This window comes from Dromiciops gliroides, chromosome 4 (assembly GCF_019393635.1).
Source record: "Dromiciops gliroides isolate mDroGli1 chromosome 4, mDroGli1.pri, whole genome shotgun sequence".
Lineage (NCBI taxonomy): Eukaryota > Metazoa > Chordata > Mammalia > Microbiotheria > Microbiotheriidae > Dromiciops > Dromiciops gliroides.
In genome coordinates, this window is record NC_057864.1 from 130,066,717 (window position 1) to 130,084,326 (window position 17,610).

General features: G+C 45.4%; 1 protein-coding gene across 1 annotated transcript in view; it reads left to right on the forward strand.

Moving 5' to 3' along the window:
• Positions 1-1,208: 1,208 nt before the first annotated feature.
• The window catches only part of PSEN2 (presenilin 2), a 38,500-nt gene continuing 22,098 nt past the window's right edge, over positions 1,209-17,610 (forward strand). Inside the window, exons 1-2 of the mRNA XM_043962336.1 lie at positions 1,209-1,323; positions 15,568-15,726. Of these exons, the coding sequence (XP_043818271.1) occupies positions 15,589-15,726 (138 nt within the window). The 5' untranslated portion in view covers positions 1,209-1,323; positions 15,568-15,588. The remainder of the gene's footprint in view (positions 1,324-15,567; positions 15,727-17,610) is intronic.

Genomic DNA, 17,610 nt, shown 5'->3' on the forward strand with positions numbered 1-17,610 from the left:
GATAGTAGCTTCCCATTATTGCCTCTCTCTAGAGAAAAAACAGAGAGAAAGAGAAATAGGGGGCTCTAAGGGGCTTTAACACTTTGAGATCAGATCACTAGGCCGAAGGGGGGGGCACTTTCCATCTCAGTGGAGGGTCATATCCCTATGTCCCTCTCACTGGTAGTGGTAGAAAAGAGCCAGATTTTGAGCAAACTTAATGTAGTGTTAAAGAGTGTGGGACTAGAAGTCAGGAAAGACCTGGGTTCAAATCTCACCTCTGGCATTGTGTGGTAACAAGTCCCAGATGTTCAAACACACAAAAGGTGTAATATAACTAACACTTATCTAGTTTTTCTTTTTTTTTAAGAGATAAAATTTCCCATTTCCAAATATTTGAGCTCACTGCAAGAATGTTGCTGGAGTGATTAACACTCCTAAACATTTGATTCTTTGAACTGCCCTCAAAGCACAAAATAAGCATCTTACCATTTTACTTATGCATCTGACATGTTACGTGTGAATACACACACAAACTGATTCACTATCAGCCTTTCAGTGGTCATCTCGGGGCAGTGAGGTACAGTGGGAAGTGATGAACTTGGGAGTCTCGGACCTTAGTTCAAATTCTCCCTCAGATACTTACATCTTGTGTTACCTTAACTTCACTGGGTTTCATCTGTAAAGTGTGGGCGTTGGACTCAATGACCATTAATCAATCAACCTTTATTTGTCGAGATTCAGTCGAGTCCCATTCTTCGTGACCCCATCTGAGGGGTTCTTGGCAACCACTGGAGTGATTTGCCATTTCCTTCTCCTGCTCATTTTACAAATGAGGAAACGGAGGCAAACAGGGTTAAGTGACTTGTCCAGGGTCACATAGCTAAGTCGCCATCTAGCCGCCCCTCAAGCTTTATTAAATGCCTACTATGCGATATTCTTTGCCCGCTTGTCCAGGGACAAGTCCAACTAGGAGACTTGCAGTGGCACCGAGTGAATAATCTCAGACACTTGTTGCCTAGGACGGGGCTCCCCAGCACTGGAGCTTCTGAGCTTCCCCGAAGTAACCCACTGCGTGGAGGAAGCGGGCATCCTCCGGCCCTCTCGCCCACTGGCCCTGCTCTCGCCCCGCCTCCAGCTGCAATTGGCCCATGAGCCGGGATGACTCCGCCTCCCAGCCCCTGGGCGGGGCCCGCAGGCTCAGCCAATGGGAGCTGCGCAGCAGGGCTCCCAGTGTCGGGAGGGGCGGGCCGGGCCGGGGGTGGTTCCTCGGCCCTGGGCTGGGGCTGGCTCCGTTACCCAGAGAGTTAGGTAAACATCGCCGGGGCTCTTCTCTGGGAGCAGGTGAGTGGGGGCTGGGGGAATGGGCGACTGACGGCGACGACCCACTCCCCACCGTCCCCAGGAAAGCCCCCGCCCCACCCCCACCCTTCCGCGCTCTCCGCCCTCGGGAGGAGCGGGCACCCCGGGGTCCGACGCGTGCGCGCGTGCTCGGCTCGGGGCCCGGGTTCTGGCGCGCGCGTGCGCGCGCGTGCTCGGCCCAGGACCCCGGGGGCTCTGCGCGTGCTTCCCGGCTGCTGTCCTGCCTCGCTTCCCTTTACCTGCAACACCCCCGGGCCAAGAGATAGGGATAGGGAGGACGCTATGCCTAGTGCTGCATCTCCACGCTGGGCCTAGGAGCCTCCACTACCCGGGAGCGTGCCAAGCAGCCCGACTGTAAACGCCGGGCCCTTGCGCTGCGGGGGAGGCTGCTCAGACCCACCTCCCATCCGTAGCCCGGGTACGAGTGGAGAGCTGCTGCCCCTAGTTTCTGCATCCTTTATGTGCCTTACGTGCCTCGGGGTCGGGCCGGAGTGTGTGCATTTAAAGGGATTGTGCATATGATTGTCATGGGACTCCATTGAGGGCTTCTTCCTCTCCTTAAGGAAAACCTGGTTGGGTTTGTTCAATCACGCTTTACGTTTCCCCATTTTCACTCACTGGCCTTAGCCAAGTTGGGCCTGCTGCCTCTCTGGGTTGTGCCTGGGGAATTCGTGTGGGAATGGAGCATAGAAACGCTTCTTCTTAAAGAAAGCTTTCCAATGAGAAATAATCTTAAGCATCACTAATATTCCAACTCCCAAGAACCTTATCAGCACATATGCCAATAGATAGACGTGTGCTAGCCAGGACTTGGCATTATTTTTATAATTTAAAAAAACTTGAAAATACATGTTTTAAAATCTCTATTATTTTAAAAATACACGTAGGCCACTTGGGCCACCCCTCAGGTACGTTAGTTTCAGTGAAATATCTAATGATTATGTATGTCAACTGATAGTGTCATTTTGTGTGCCTCGAGTTATTCTAGGAATTGGGGTGGAGGAAAGGGAAGTAAGTTTGATTTCCACCATGATGCTATTTACTATCTACTTGTGTAAGCATGAGCATTTTTGTTAGGTAGAATGTTGCCCCTCGAATTTGTTCTGAGGAAGGTATAGTGGAAAGGGTGCCAGATTTGGCATCCAAGGACCTGTGGATAGAGGGCCTGAGTTCAAATTGTACCTTTGAATGCCTGTATGAGCTTGGGTAAGTCACTTAACTTCCCTTTCCTCATCTGTAAAACAAGGAGATTAGATGGCCTCTAGATTTTTGATGCTATGAAACCCCACACCGAGCATATCACTTAACTAAAAGGTTTTCAGTTTCTTCATTTGTAGAATGAGAAAATTGAACTAGATAACATCATAGTCTCCTCCATCTATAAACCTGTCATCCTAGTGATCCACTGTACCCACAAATACAAATACATACTCAAACTCACACCGTGTTCAGACGTGGAATTTGAAAAACTCCTGGTGCAGAAACTCCTTCCACTGATGCAGATGGCAGCTTCCCTCACTTCTTCCTTTCTCCCCCCACCCCCGCCTTCTCCCATGACCTTTAAGGGACACAGAGGTTAAGGTACTTGTCCAAAGTCTCACAACTGCTTTTTGTCAGAGGCAGGATTGGAACGCAGGCTCTCTTGACTCCAAGGACCCTCTCCAGTCTACCAGTGGTGTCAAACTCAAATAGAAAGGGTGCCAGTAAACAACACATGAAAGGTCTCTAAGACCTGATATTGTTTTAAAATGTAACGTTATCTATGCTTCATTGTCTTCTTTGTGTTTATCTTGTTAAATATTTACCAATTACATTTTAATCTGATTCAGTATAATAGGGAGTGTCAGTCAGCTGGGGCCCTCGATGTAATACCATGCTAACATTGACCATTTTTACATGTAAACTAATGGACACTTTTCTGCCATTCAATGATCCCTACTTTCTAGATGAAGAGTAGCCTCATGTTTTGTGCCTCCCCAGCCTGGAGAGCAGGCTTGATTCAGAACCAGGAAGCCCAGCTGGTTCGCTTACTTCATTGTCTCCCCTTGAAGTACCCTTCATGCACATAGCAAGTCCTTTCTCTAGGGTCTTGAGTGCCCAGGCAGTCTACATCTGCTTGAAATTTCAAGGATTTAAAATCACTGCACAAATTATGTCATTGACTCAAGTGCCCTGACTTTGAAATGGATGTCTTGAGTCAGTGAGGCTGGAGTGATTTGTAATCACGTGAACACAATACTTCTGCTCCTCTAAAGGCAGACTTTCTAAGAACCCGGTGGTGAAACCAAAGGGTAATTCTGGGTTGCATGGACAGCCCAAGGACCCTAGGTATCCCTACTCCCAACCCAGAGTTTTATCTTCTGCTAGGTTGTCTTAGGAGAGGTCTGCAAAGAGTTGAATATTCATAATTAGATGGAGGCTCTATTGTGACTAGTTGAGGTGGTGCTTTGGGCATGATAATGAGTTGCTATTCTCCAGGAAAGTTTTTGCCATTTGGACTGGAAAGAGTAATTTCCCTAGAGATGGCAGTTTGCATGTTTTGCTTGCGAAAGGTCAGCCCTCTGTTCCTGTGTTTTTGGAAAAATACCCAGAGGTTGCCATTTATGCTTTCCTGAGGGCACGGGGCTGATTATCACCCTCTTTCAGCTCTTTTATTCCATATTCCTACCCAATACCCTCTCCACCTTAGTTCCCTTCTGACAGGAGGCTCCTAAAGTCATCTCACCTTGGCTGCTGCCTCTTCTTTTTTTTTTTTTAAATTAATTAATTAATTATTTTAACAAGGCAATGAGGGTTAAGTGACTTGCCCAGGGTCACACAGCTAGTGTCAAGTGTCTGAGTCTGGATTTGAACTCAGGTACTCCTGGATCCAAGGCCAGCGCTTTATCTACTGCACCATCTAGCTGCCCCCACCTTGGCTGCTTCTTAATACTAATAGGTTGTGCTGTGTATCACTTCTCTTTTCTTAGAGCTTTCACATACATTATCTTATTTAAAAGCAACAACCTTGAGAGCTAAGATGGGGGAGAACATTATCCCATTTTACAGATGAGGAGCACTTGGTTTCAGATCTGTTAAGCAGATTTGTCTAAGGTCACAAAGCTAGGAGACGGCAGAGCTGGGTCTGTAACTCGAGTCTCTTGCCTTTTTTCTATTCCATTCTTCCTTTTGCCAGATGGTACGGCCAACACTTCTGCATTGTGATCTCAAAAGAGTCTAGCTCAGTCCACCCTGCAAAGTATTCTTAAAATAATTTGTTTTTAGAAATACGTGTGCCAGTGTGGCCTAGTTGAATGGAAAGGCATGCAGTATTTGGAGTCAGGGGCTTTGGTTCCAATCCTGACTTTTCTATTAACTGGTTTTCTGAGCTTTGGCAAGTTACTTCCTAACTCTTCTTGGGCCCTTTATCTACAAAATGAGGAAATTGGACTTTTTCTTCTTTCTTCACATACTTTGTATTTATCCTGTTTGTACTTTGTATGTTTATATACTGCTTCTTTCAATAGACTGTAAGCTCCCTGAGGACTAAGAATGATTTGTTTATGTCTTTATATCCCTAGCATGTGACACAGAGCCTGGCACATAGTAAGTGCCTAATAAATATGCTTCTTGAGTGATCAGCAAGATCAGTGGCCTCAAACCTCAAACTAAGAAAGAAAAGGTGTGGGGGGTACAGCTAGGTGGTGCAGTGGATGAAGCACTGGCCCTGGATTCAGGAGGACCGGAGTTCAAATCCGGCCACAGACACTTGACACTTACTAGCTCTGTGACCCTGGGCAAGTCACTTAACCCCAATTGCCTCACCAAAAAGTAAAATAAAATAAAAAATAAATTTAAAAAAGATAGAAATGGGCCCCTAATCTGTACATGAGAATTCCTCCCAGCCACATATTGACTTAGTTTTAAAATATAATGTTGTCTGTGTCTTGTTGTATTCTTATTTATTTTGATAAATATTTTGCAGTGAGGGTTAAGTGACTTGCCCAGGGTCACACAGCTAGTAAGTGTCAAGTATTTTGAGACCAGATTTGAACTCAGGTCCTCCTGAATCCAGGGCTGGTGCTCTATCCATTGTACCACCTAGCCGCCCCCTCCCAATTACATTTTCATCTGGTTCCTTCAGGGAGTGATATCTCTGAACTAGATGATCTTTAAGGCCTCAGCCTCTCCCAGCTCTGAAGCCTATGTATGATTCTTTATGGGGATTCAATTTAACTGCCTAAATGGCTTTTGAATGGAAAAAAAAGTGATTTAGCTTAGAAAGCTAGAAAGACTGGAATTTTAAACTATCTGGAAGGGCCAAGCACATTTTAATGTCAATTGATGTGCCTGGTCCTTCTATTGCACCTCCAGTATGAGACCTTTTTGCTTATTGCCTTGTTCTCTTGTACCTAGCACTCTGCCTGGGATGTGGTAAGAGTTTAATAAATGCTTGTTGGATTGAGAATGAATGAAATTAGGGTTAGTGACAGAAACAGAAATAGGGTTAGAAATGGAGACAGGGACAGAATTAGGGTCAGAAATGGAATCAGGGTTTCCAACTTGTAAATGTTAGTTACTTCAGGGGCTTGTGGAACGTCAGCTGCTTCTGCAAGATTTCCTTGCTATTCTGAGGTATATCATGGCCTGGGGGAAGAGTATTCTCTGGAGCTGGGGTGGTTAGTACAGTACCACTCCCTCTAAGAGGCTGCCCAGAACATGTTTTTGCAGGCAGGCACTTGAGTAACTTCCCCTAAGCCCACTACATCTCCCAACTTGGGTCCAGGCTTTGAGAATTTTCTACTAAATGTTAAGGGTCAGTCCATTGGGATCTATGCAGTTATTGCTCGTCAGGCAGAATCCATGGCAACATCAGGAACAAACAGCCATTTAAAATCAATGAACAGGAGGAACTTAGAATCTGAGAACCATGAAATGTCAAAGCCAGAAAGGGACCTTGGGGAATCATGAAAATCAGGTCCCTCATTAGATAGATGATACAATGTCCTTTTTGGAAAAATTGAATGGATTTATAAATTGTTAAAGCCAGAAGGGAATTTAGCAATTATTTATAACATAGGCTTGAAATTCTGGATACTTGGGTCCAGATTCTAGTTCTGTCATTAGCTGTATTATCTTAAATAAGTCATGTGTTTTTTTAAGCTAAAACTCTTTTTAAAATTAATTGCTATGGCTATTTATTGCTGTTTCTGTGTTTGTGTGTGTGTGTGTGTGTGTATAAATTGCTATTGCACCAGTTTGGGCCATAAACATTTATTATTAATTAATATTATATATACCAGTAAAGTATTGACTGAGGGGCAGTTAGCATGAGCAGGAGAAAAGCCCCAGACCCATACTCTCTGAGAGACCACAGAACAAGGTCTCAAAGAGAATTCAGAAGACCGACAACACCTACACTGCCCTACACACCAAGCACACACCCAGAGAGACCTAGGCCCTGGTGTGGCCAAGAGTTTTATCCTCTTCTGGTAGAGGCGTGTTATTATACATTGATCAAAGCTAATTGATTAGCATCATTCAGTTCCATTGGTTGACATGACTTGAGGGTGGTATAAATTAAAATGAACTCTACAGATGATATCAGGGAGAAAAATGTAAAAGACCCTCAATGAAGGGCAAAGGGAAAGTCCAGTATCTAGATGTGGTTTGATCCCATCAGTTTACTGAGCTAGACAAAAGAATCTGCCTCCATTTCTTTTGTTCCCTTGGGCCTGTCCCAGGCAAGATCTGCTGAAGTTCCTCAAGAACTAGACTTTGTGGAGGGGTCTGCGGGGAGGGACTAAAACTGATCTCTGGGTCCCCCTAAGAAATCCATTATTAATCATTATTTTCTCACAGTCACATCACTCCCATGGGCCTCATTTTCCTCATAATAATAGCTAGTACTTATTACCAATACTTAGCATTCATATAGCACTTACAGTTTGCAAAGCTCTTTACAAATATCTCTTTTATCTTCTCTATAGCCCAAGGAAGTAGCTACTATTATTATCTCCATTTTACAAATAAGGAAACCGAGGCAGACCATAGTTAAGTGACTTATCCGAGGTTACACAGCTAGGATCTGAGGCCAGATATGAACATAGGTCTTCCTCACTCCAGGTCCAGCACTCTATCTACTGCACGTAACTCCCTCATTTGTAAAATGGCTTCTGGATCAAACTCTCTAAGGCCCTTTCCAGCTCCAGATTCTTTGAGCCCTTATTTTTTCTGAGACAGTCCCTTCATTTTCAGACTCCAGACCCTGGTAAAATCTGCCAAACAGACAAAAGATGAGAAGATGGGGAGGCATCGTGGATGCCGTGGAAAGTTCTTGGCTCTGGAGTCAGAAGCCCGGGGTTCAGATGTTGACTCTGCCATTTATTCTACCTCTGTGGCCCCAGAGGAGTTGCCTTAATCTGCGTGGTCCTCAGTTTCCTTATTTGCAGAATGAGGAGTGTTGGACTCAGTGACCTAAGGCTCCTTCTAGCTCCTTCCAGGTTCTAGATCTGTGAACTAAAGATCCCTTGAAAGCATGTCCCCTCTTTTCTGGTGTTCTGGGGGGTGCAGAAGCTCCTGGAGAAGGCTAGTATTTAAGTCCTGTATCATAAACATCCAGAGCAAGCCTACATATCCTCCCCTGGCGTTTACCAGAAATGGAGGTCACTGTAAAAGCACCTGGGACCAGCAAAGGAGGTGGGAGCTCACTGAGTGAGAGGCCCCATAGCCTAGGGATTAGAGAGCTAGCCTTGGAACAAGGGAAGCCTGGGCTCAGGGCCCACCTCTGACCCAGATTGGTTGTGTGATCCTAGGCAAGTCACTCAACCTCTCAGTGCTCCAGGAAACTCTCTAAGACTACAAATTGCAGAGAAGGCCTGACCTGTATTGGTAGAGGGAGTTTCCTAAGCTGTGCATTTTCTATACCAGTGAAATCATAAAGCCAGTCTCTGTCCTTAAGGAGACTGTATGACCTTGGGGATGACAGCCAAGGGCTTGGAGAAACAAGCCAGGGACTCTGAAGACTGTTCTTCGCCTTCTTCAGTGACGAGTGAGACTAGAAATAGTTCCACTTTCCAACAGGGAAATACTGCTTTGAATATTAACAAAACACAGCCTAAAGGAGCAGCTTTGCTTAATGTGATTGCAGTGAATGCAGCCACCTGGATGTTCCCATGCGACACATCTCAGTGGCGGTGGTATCCTTGGGATACAGGAGCATCTGGTCCAGAGACATGTTCTTTCCTTCCAGCATCCTTTAAGAAAGGCCTGCTGCGGGGCGGCTAGGTGGCGCAGTGGATAGAGCACCAGCCCTGGAGTCAGGAGTACCTGAGTTCAAATCCGGCCTCAGACACTTAACACTTACTAGCTGTGTGACCCTGGGCAAGTCACTTAACCCCAATTGCCTCACTAAAAAAAAAAAAGAAAGAAAGAAAGGCCTGCTGCCCACCCACAGGCACAGCATCCTGGTCGGGGGGATGAATGCAGGCAGTCCCTGGAGAACTAGGACTTGGAGTGGGGAGGGGGATGTAAACTGAGGAGACCCTCAGCCTTCCAGCCTCGCTCGTTGCTTATCAAGCCTCGTAGCAGGTGAGAGGGTGGTGTGCTAAAATGGGAAAATTGCCATGTTTGGAGTGGGCTACCTTCTATCTCAATTACTTCAGATAAGTCAGCACCCTCTCTGGGCCTCAGTTTCATCTTTTTTTTTTTCCTTTTTGTTGGCAGGGCAATGAGGGTTAAGTGACTTGCCCAGGGTTACACTGCTAATAAGTGTCAAGTGTCTGAGGTCAAATTTTAACTCAGGTCCTCCTGAATTCAGGTCCAGTGCTTTATTCACTGTGCTATTTAGCAGCCCCTCAGTTTCATCTTGTAGGGAGCAAACTGGTTGGACTAGATAAGCTCTCAGGGATTCTTCATGGTTCTTAGTCTGCAGCCCAGTGAGCTCACAAGTAATGGGGAGGATACCTTCTTTCTGGAGAGATAGAGAGGGGTAGGGGCGTAGACAAGGTAGTGGCTGGTGCCATTCACTGTATGAGCCACATCTCAGTGTAACTGGATAAAGCCCTGGATTTAGAGACAGGAAGACCTGCCTTGCCTTAGCCCCTTTACTAGATAAAGGGTCTTTTCAGTGGACCTTTGAACTTAGAGATGAGTTTCCTCATCTATAGAATGGGGATAAAAATCACGGTACCTACCACACGGGGTTAAATCGATATCAGCTATTTTATGATTTTGTAAAGCAGAGAACCCTGACTTTTCTCGGCTAGAGCAGTTCTCCAGGGTCCACGGCATGTTTCCTCTGCTTGCTGATATGTGTCCCCTCCCCACTGGTTCTCTCTCTTATTATAAATGTCTCCAGTCAGGGGGGGAAATCCATTGTCTTTCCTCAGTGCTTATATTGGGGAAAGTACTTTGGAATGTTGGCTTCTGGGCTTTCTGTCCTTAAGTGCATCTTCATGTCATCCCCAGGCCTTCTTCCCCTCCACCCTCCCATCAGAATGGAAAGAACAACAAACCTTTATTGAAGGCCTGCTTGTGTCGCGCACTGCCCCAGTCAGGGGGCTGCTACAGAGTGTAGCTAAGACATAGACTGTGGGCTTAGAAATGCAGAAATGGAAGGCTCCTCATTTCACAGATGGGCAAACCGAGGCAAGGATGGTGATCTGACTTGCCCATGGTCAAAAGGAGTAAGTGTAAGAGGTGGGATTTGAATCCAGGTCTTCTGACTCTAGTCCCTGTCATTATGGAGTTTAGAGTCTAGTAGCTACTTGAGGGCAAAGACAGAGCAATTTTTTTTTCTTTTTTGTGTCTGGCACATAGGCCAGTAGGCCTTTAAGGAATGTTTATGGGATTGAATTCTTCATAACCACTTGGAGAAAAAAAATCCACCTTTTTTCCCCCACTTTCTCCCACTCATAGCAGTAGGAAATATAGTAAAATATTGGGGTGGGAGGGGTTTTTTTATCTTTTATTTTTCAAATATCACTTTGCTGGATAAGAAAACTGAAGGTCAGAAAAGAGACCATAATAAAGCCTGCTTGGGACCTAAGAGGCAGGTGAGGCATCTGCTAGGCCAGTGGAATCCTCATAATTCCCCTGTGGGATAACTCAGCCTACTACCACCTAGCTCCTAGCCTAGCTGGCTGCTCTGGGGACACACCAGGGCAGATGGCTGCCACAGGAGTGTCACATTTACATGGGCTGGCAAAGCTGCCCCACTATGGACCTAGCCCTGGGTCCCATGAGGCCCTTGGCCAGAGCCATCTCACTTTCAGCAGCCAGATTGTGGGAAAAGCAATTCCCCAGCTTGGTTCCATGTGCACTCAGTCAAGTGTGACTTGGCTGGTCAAGATGACTGGCCCCATGGCCAAGGACAGGCTCTGGTGCTGGCATGAGGCGGGTTATGGAAGGGGATGATTTTCGATGGTTTCTAAGGGCACTATTCAGCCTTTGGTCAGTCAGTGCTCTTAAAGGCAAGGTAGTAATAATTTCTCATGCAGTGAGGTTACTGTGGCTTTTGTACCTTCTCTTTCAACTTAAGCCAGGTTCTTTTTGTTTGCTTTCTTAAATAAACAGGGTGCTCTGAACTTGTTCCCCATGCTGCAGACTCAAGTGAGACTGCATAAATACTTACTTAATATCCAGTGTTCCAAATTGGCTTTTAGAGCAGTAATTCCCATCTCCCATAAGGCACTGCTTTTCTCCATAGGGTTTTTGGTATGCCGCCAGTCCCGCTGTCATTTGGCCTTCAAATTTAAGGGCAGACCTCCTTTGCATTCCTCCACAAAGCTCATTTTGGATCTAAATAAAACAGGAACGCAAAGGAAAGTGGGTCACTGGGTTTCATTATAACTGCAGGGAACTGCGGGCCTAAGCAGGTTTGCTGAAATTCTGCGATTCAGAAGGGACAAATCTGCCAGATCTGCTCATTCAGCTTTTTGAAGCAGATACACCTGAATAATGAGACCCAGGACTGGGTTGGGGGGGGGGGCGGGGAAGGTGTGTGTGAAAAGGTTCCCAGGGTCAGAGCAGGTTTCTGCAAAAACCTTCTTCTGCTGGGTGGTTTGGGAAGGAGGCTTCCCTGACGTCGCCCTGGTTGCCCTGGTCAGACTCGATTACTTTGTTTTCTCCCTCTCCTCCCCTCCCCTCCCCTCAGCCCTCCACCACCTGGCTTGGCCTTAGCTTTGAGATCAGTGTCAGGTAACTAGAGCCTGCTGCCATCTGGAAGTCAAATAAATGAGCTTTACAGAAGGATGGTGGCTGGCTTCATCCCTCCCAGGTGTGTCAGCTGCACAGCCTTGCCCCGACCTGTTTGGGAGCCACAGATTCCCCCCCCACACACACACACACCTCTTCCCTTCTGGATTACCTCTGTGCGTCAGCAAAGCTGTGGGGTGGATGGGCATCTTGGGGCGTTGCTTGGCAGACTTGTTTATAAACTGCACCATCTGAGCGACTTTCTCTCTAAGGACTTCTAGGGTACCTTGGAAAGCAAGGTGCTTGGGCAGTGGGAAGAGCACTAGACCCACTCCACCCCCAGTTTAGCCTCATCTCTGCCTCTCAAGGAAATAATCTTTCTCAGGCCTTAGTGTCTTAATCTGTAAAATTGCTTTGGTTAATCTCTAGTCAGCCAATCCATGTGCATTTATTCAGTGCCCACTCTGTGCCAGGCACTGTGCGAGGCTCTGGGAAAACAAAGACTTGGCCTGCCCTTGTTAAGATTTCCAGTTCTTAATCCTACGATTTTCCTCCCTTTCATTCTTCAGAATAGTTGGCTGTGGCTAGGTAGACTGGGCAGGGATCTCTGCCCAGGCCTTGGACTTGCTGAGATGGTTTGCTGCTACCCCACAGGGATGTGGGGCTGTCTTGCTTCCTTCCTGGGGAATCTAAACAGTGCTTCCCATTCTCCTTGGCTAACCGAACTAGGGAGAGGTCAGTTCTGCCACCTTGCCCCACATGAACCATTCACACTCTTCTCTGCAGAGAACTGGACATCTTTTGATGGTATGTGAGAGAGCCAGCTTGTGAAGGGCCTTCAGGAGTGGACACTTAGTCTAGTAGTAGGCTGGCATGAAATGTTTTTGAGCAGTGATGTGATGTGCTTCAGAAAGAACATTTTAGCAGCTGTGTAGAAGATGGATTTGAGAGTGAATGGGAGAGGGTTCAGTTAGGCATCGAGAGTGATCTAGGAGGAAGGTCATCAAGTGGGTCTTGAACTCAGGCGGCTGCATGAGAGGAAAAAGGGATAGACAGACGTTTTGGAGTTAGAATCTCCCAAATGTGGCGACTGATTGGATAGATGGGGGTGGGCAACAGAGGCATAAAAGATTACACACAGGGCTGACTGGAAGGATGATGGGAGAGAAGTTTGGAGGAGGATCAGGATGAAGGAGGAAGATGAGTCCTGGTCAGGACATGTTAAATCTGATATGCTCATGGGACAACCAAGAGACGTCCCCAGGCAGTTGACTGGGAATACCTTTAAATCAGGGGTATCTCCTGCTTAGCCACAGCTCTAATTCTTTTCATGGTAATACACTGTAATAGTCACGGTTAAGAGACACCTGAAAAATCCCATGTTATGATAGGATCATAAAATTTAGAGCTAGAAGGGACCTTAGAGAGATTAGCCCTTGTAACTAATGAGGCCCAGAGAGATTTCAGTGATGCACCCAAGGACATGTATTATAGTAAGTAGCAGAGCAGCATTCGAACCAAGGACCTCTCTGATTCCAAATCCATTTTTCTTTACACAATGACATGAAACATTTCAGAAGCCCAGATTGGGTGTGTATGTGTATAATATATAATGTATATGTCTGCTTATATTTCTATACACATATGTATATAATTTGAATACATGTATGTATATAATTATGGGAAAGGACTGGATAGGCATTTCATTTGTATTCAGGGGAAATGAGAACAATTTGTTATATTTTATGTTGAATTGAAATAGGGTAGGGCAGGAAAGAAGATCACATCCATATTATATTTTGAGGTTTCCCTATGCTTTGACTCATAGGATTTAGACCCAGAAAGGACTTTTAGATGTCATCTGTTCTGACTGAGAGGTTCTGAGAGGTACATTTGACTTGGCCATGGGTTTAACACAGTTTCTAGCACAGTTTCTGCCCTCAAACCCATTGTCCTTTCTACCACTTCCAGTCTCTCGGTGGGGGATGTCAGGGAACAATGTACATAGCACATAGATGATTTTGGTGGGAGACCCATTCCTGGTCACATAGGAAATAAAAGAAATCATCCCATTTCAAGAGCTCCCATGGGCACGTATCCCATTTAGAAGCCCTTCTGTAAGTACCATTGTGGTCTGATGTCTAATCTCTGCTAGACAAAGAAATTCAAAAGCATCGAGGCAGAATTTGTTTTTCTGGCCATTGCTGACTGTCAGTCAGTCAACAAGTATTTATTAAGCATCACCAATGTGCCAGATGCACAGGATATGAGTACAAAGAATGAAACAGCCCCTGCTCACAAAGGAGCTTGCATCCTGATAGAGGAGACAAGTATATATGAAGGACATATACAGTTCAAATTTTAAGTGAATCGATATGAATATATAGACAAGGTAGTTTGGAAGTGAGGTTATGAGCAGTTGGGGAGTCAGGAAAGGCTTCTTGCTGAAGATGGTGGGGTCTAGCTAGAGAAATGCATACAACAAGATATTCATTTCTACTTGTGCTATTCCCTTGCTCATCCTGGTTCTGTAGCTAGTTCTCTCATTTCCCTCCCCATTTTACCTTTAATCAAGAGTCTTTGGTCAATGTTTTTCCACCTTTCCTTTCATATATGCTATTTCAGAGTGTGGCAAAAGGAGGCAGAGTATTGTATTGGCTCTCCCAAGGAACAGCAACACTCATGTGGAAGGTTGCTCCTTCCTACCTAGGTCAGTACTTCCCCAATTTTTTATTATTTTTTTAATCTGCAGGCTGCTTCATCCAGTTTTGGGGTGGGTTTTTTTGGGGTTTGATTTTTGGTTTGATTTTTTTGGTGAGGCAATTGGGGTTAAGTGACTTGCCTAGGGTCACACAGCTAGTAATTGTTAAGTGTCTGAGGCTGGATTTGAACTCAGGTCCTCCTGAATCCAGGGCCAGTGTTCTATCCACTGTACCACCTAGCTGCCCCTTGCTTCATCCAGTTTTGATGGCCTACCTATCCCCACATCTTGTCTCTGCAAAAAAAGAAAAAGAAAGTCACTTAATTCTTAAGACATTGTGGATTTCTGTGGATTTCCTAGCCATAGAGCATCGCTGGAAGAGTTATTGTCAGTAAAAAGAGGGACCTTTGTTTCAGAATGGAGCCAGTTGTCATCATCCCCTAACTATCCTTCAGAAAGGAATAAGAAGAAATGATGCTTTTGTTGTTTTGTTGGGTTTTTTGTTGTTGTTTTGAGAAATGATGCTTTTGATTAGATACTAGTGAGAGATAATAATTTCATGATTAACTCATGCCAGAAACCAAAAGGTGACCATTTTACAGTGTAAAACTTCATAGTTCAAGAAACCACCACCTCATGAGCCATCAGCCATCTTGGACCTGTTGAGAGTATATAAAGCACTTAGCACAGTGTTTGGCAAAGAGTAGGTGCTTAACGGGTACTCACTGCCTTCCCTGGGGCTCTCTACTTGAAAATGAAAGTGAGACCCTGTGGAAAGGGTGCTGAGTTTGAATCTGAGGACCTGTACTCTCCAGCCAGTCATTTAGATTGAGAACCTGCAGGCAGGTTTGCAGAAAGAGAGGGCCTTTCTTTAGGAATCACTCCAGGGCCCTGTTGTGGGCCTGAGAAAAGATGACATTCCATGTCCCTGTTCAGGTGAACCTTCGTGTTTATCCAACAACTCCTCTTTTCATGAAGGTAGACTTTAGAGTGTCTTTTCTGTTGCCTCTCTGAGATAATTTCTTTTATTAATCATCCTAGAACACAGCTGGTGCTAGGCCATCCCTTCTCTGGGGGTCCTGTGCTTGGGCCCTAGGTGCACTAAGATAGACAATTCTAGTACATCATCAGAACAACAGGTAACATCCTTTACCTAGCCTTTTCTGTGAGACTTTTGACATGACATTTCTGTTGCAGATACTTAAAATGTGGTTGTTTTAATTAAATCTGAGGTTGTTACCATTTTTCTAGCCCCTTCTGGCCCTCTCTACTCCCCTCTGAAATTAATCTTGCAGCCTCTTGCAATTCCCAATGGCTTCTAAGGATTTTCTTTGTGCCTTCCCTCCCAGACTCTTCCCAAGAGGTGAACCATGATCACATTCATGAATTCAGACAGTGAGGAGGAAGTCTGCAATGAGAGGACGTCCCTGATGTCAACAGAGAGCCCTTCTGCACGGTCCTATCACGAAGGGATCTGCACAGAAGAAAGGGACAAGGAGATCCAAGAGGTAGGCCCGCTCCCTGGACGAGGGGGAGCCACCGTGCAGGTGGACCGGCTGTTTGTAGGTTTTATACAGCTGTCCCCAGCGGGGGGAGGCCTTTAAAAACTCAAACCAGAAACTTACCATCACCTCCAGATGCTTGCTGCTCGTGGGGAAGCAGTAAAAAGTATAGATAAACCAAAACCGTAAGCCATCTCAAAAGCCCTCTGCCTTTGGCTTTGAGATGCGTGACATGGTTTTTATGTCTACATTTATCATCTCCTTTATGTGTCGTTCAGGATGACGCTTTGTTCAGAATAATATTAAAACGATCTTGTTTCTCAGAGGAAGCTTGCTGGTAGGTATTGGAAGGGAACAGCCCAGAAGCTAATAGATGCCAAGAGGAAATGAGCCTGGGGTTAAACTTTTTGTTGGCTAACCTACATATTAGAACAAATAATACTATTAATAAATATTTATATAATGTTTTACAATGAGGCACCAGATAGAGTATTGGACTGGGAGTTAGGAAGACCAAGTTCAAATTCGGTCTTAGACACTTATAAGCTCTGTCACCCTGGGCAAGTCATTCAACTTCAGTCTGCCTCAGTTTCCTCATCTGTAAAAATGGGGATAAGAATAGCACTTACCTGCCAGAGATAATAATTGTAAAGCTCTTCGCACAGTGCCTGGAACATAGTAGATGCTGCTTAAATGTTAGTTATTATAATTGTTTCTGTTGCTGTTGTTGCTGCCCTACCCCCCACCCTCCACCCCTGCCTTTGTACTAGCACCTCATGCCAAGTATGCTCTCCCTCTTCCCCTCTGCTTCTCAGAATCCCTACTTTGCTTCTAGGCTCAACTTTAGTGCGGTCTCCTACAAAGGCCCTTCTCCAATACAATGCTTCTACCTGCTCTGCAAACTATTTACTTACCTGTATACTCATTGTTTCCCCAGCATTCTTAACCCTGCAGCCCAGCATAGTGTAGTAGGTACCTAATAAATGCTTGTTAAATTTAATTGACTTTTAAATTATTGTCTGTCCTTCCCCATCCCTCCACTTTATTTTTCCATTTGTTCTCAGTGGACATTGAACTTTGTGACGGCTTGTCACCCTTCGGCCCTTTCTTGCCAGGTTAAATTATCCCAGTCTCTTTAACCTTTATTTTTTAAATGCCTGTGGATTTTAGTTCTTTTCCTCTTTCCTTTTCTTCCTCTAAATGTTTGGATTGGAATGTTGTCTGGAAAAGAATGATGCTTGAGCTGCAACAGGCTTTGTCCCTCTCTTGTACTTGGCCCTGCTGTCAGGCTGTTAACATAATTAAGTCGACTGCTAACATGCTTGTCCAGCTGCAGATCCATTTAGGCCAAGATCCATCAGGGTCCCCATTCGGTCCTTTCCTGGCCCCCCACCTTTTTGTCCTGGGCTTGCTGCCCATGAAGCCCCTTCTCATTTGGTAAAAGCACCCTTACAGCAGAGCTATCACAATTCACTCTATCACCACACATTAGTAAGAGCCTGCTATGTGCCAAACTCAGTGGAATGATGTCTACTCTGAGGGAACTTCCGTTTTCAATAAAGGAGTAGACAATGTGTACATATATGAGCGTACACATAATGGATATCAGTTTGTTCAGCAGGGAGGACTCTCACAGTCGGGGGGATCAGGAAAGACTTTAGGAAGAAAGTCTTGAAGGAAAAGGGGGATTCTGTGAGGCAGAAGGGAGGTGTGTGGGACTGATGGCCAGTGCAGATATGCATGGAGACAGGAGATGGAATGTGATTTGTGAGGAACAACAGGATGGCCTGTTAATTGGATCATAAAGCCAGCCAGGGAAGGGATGTAGAACAAGGCTGAAAAAATAACTCGAGGCCAGGTTGTGAAAGACTTTAAAAGGGAGGTGGGGAA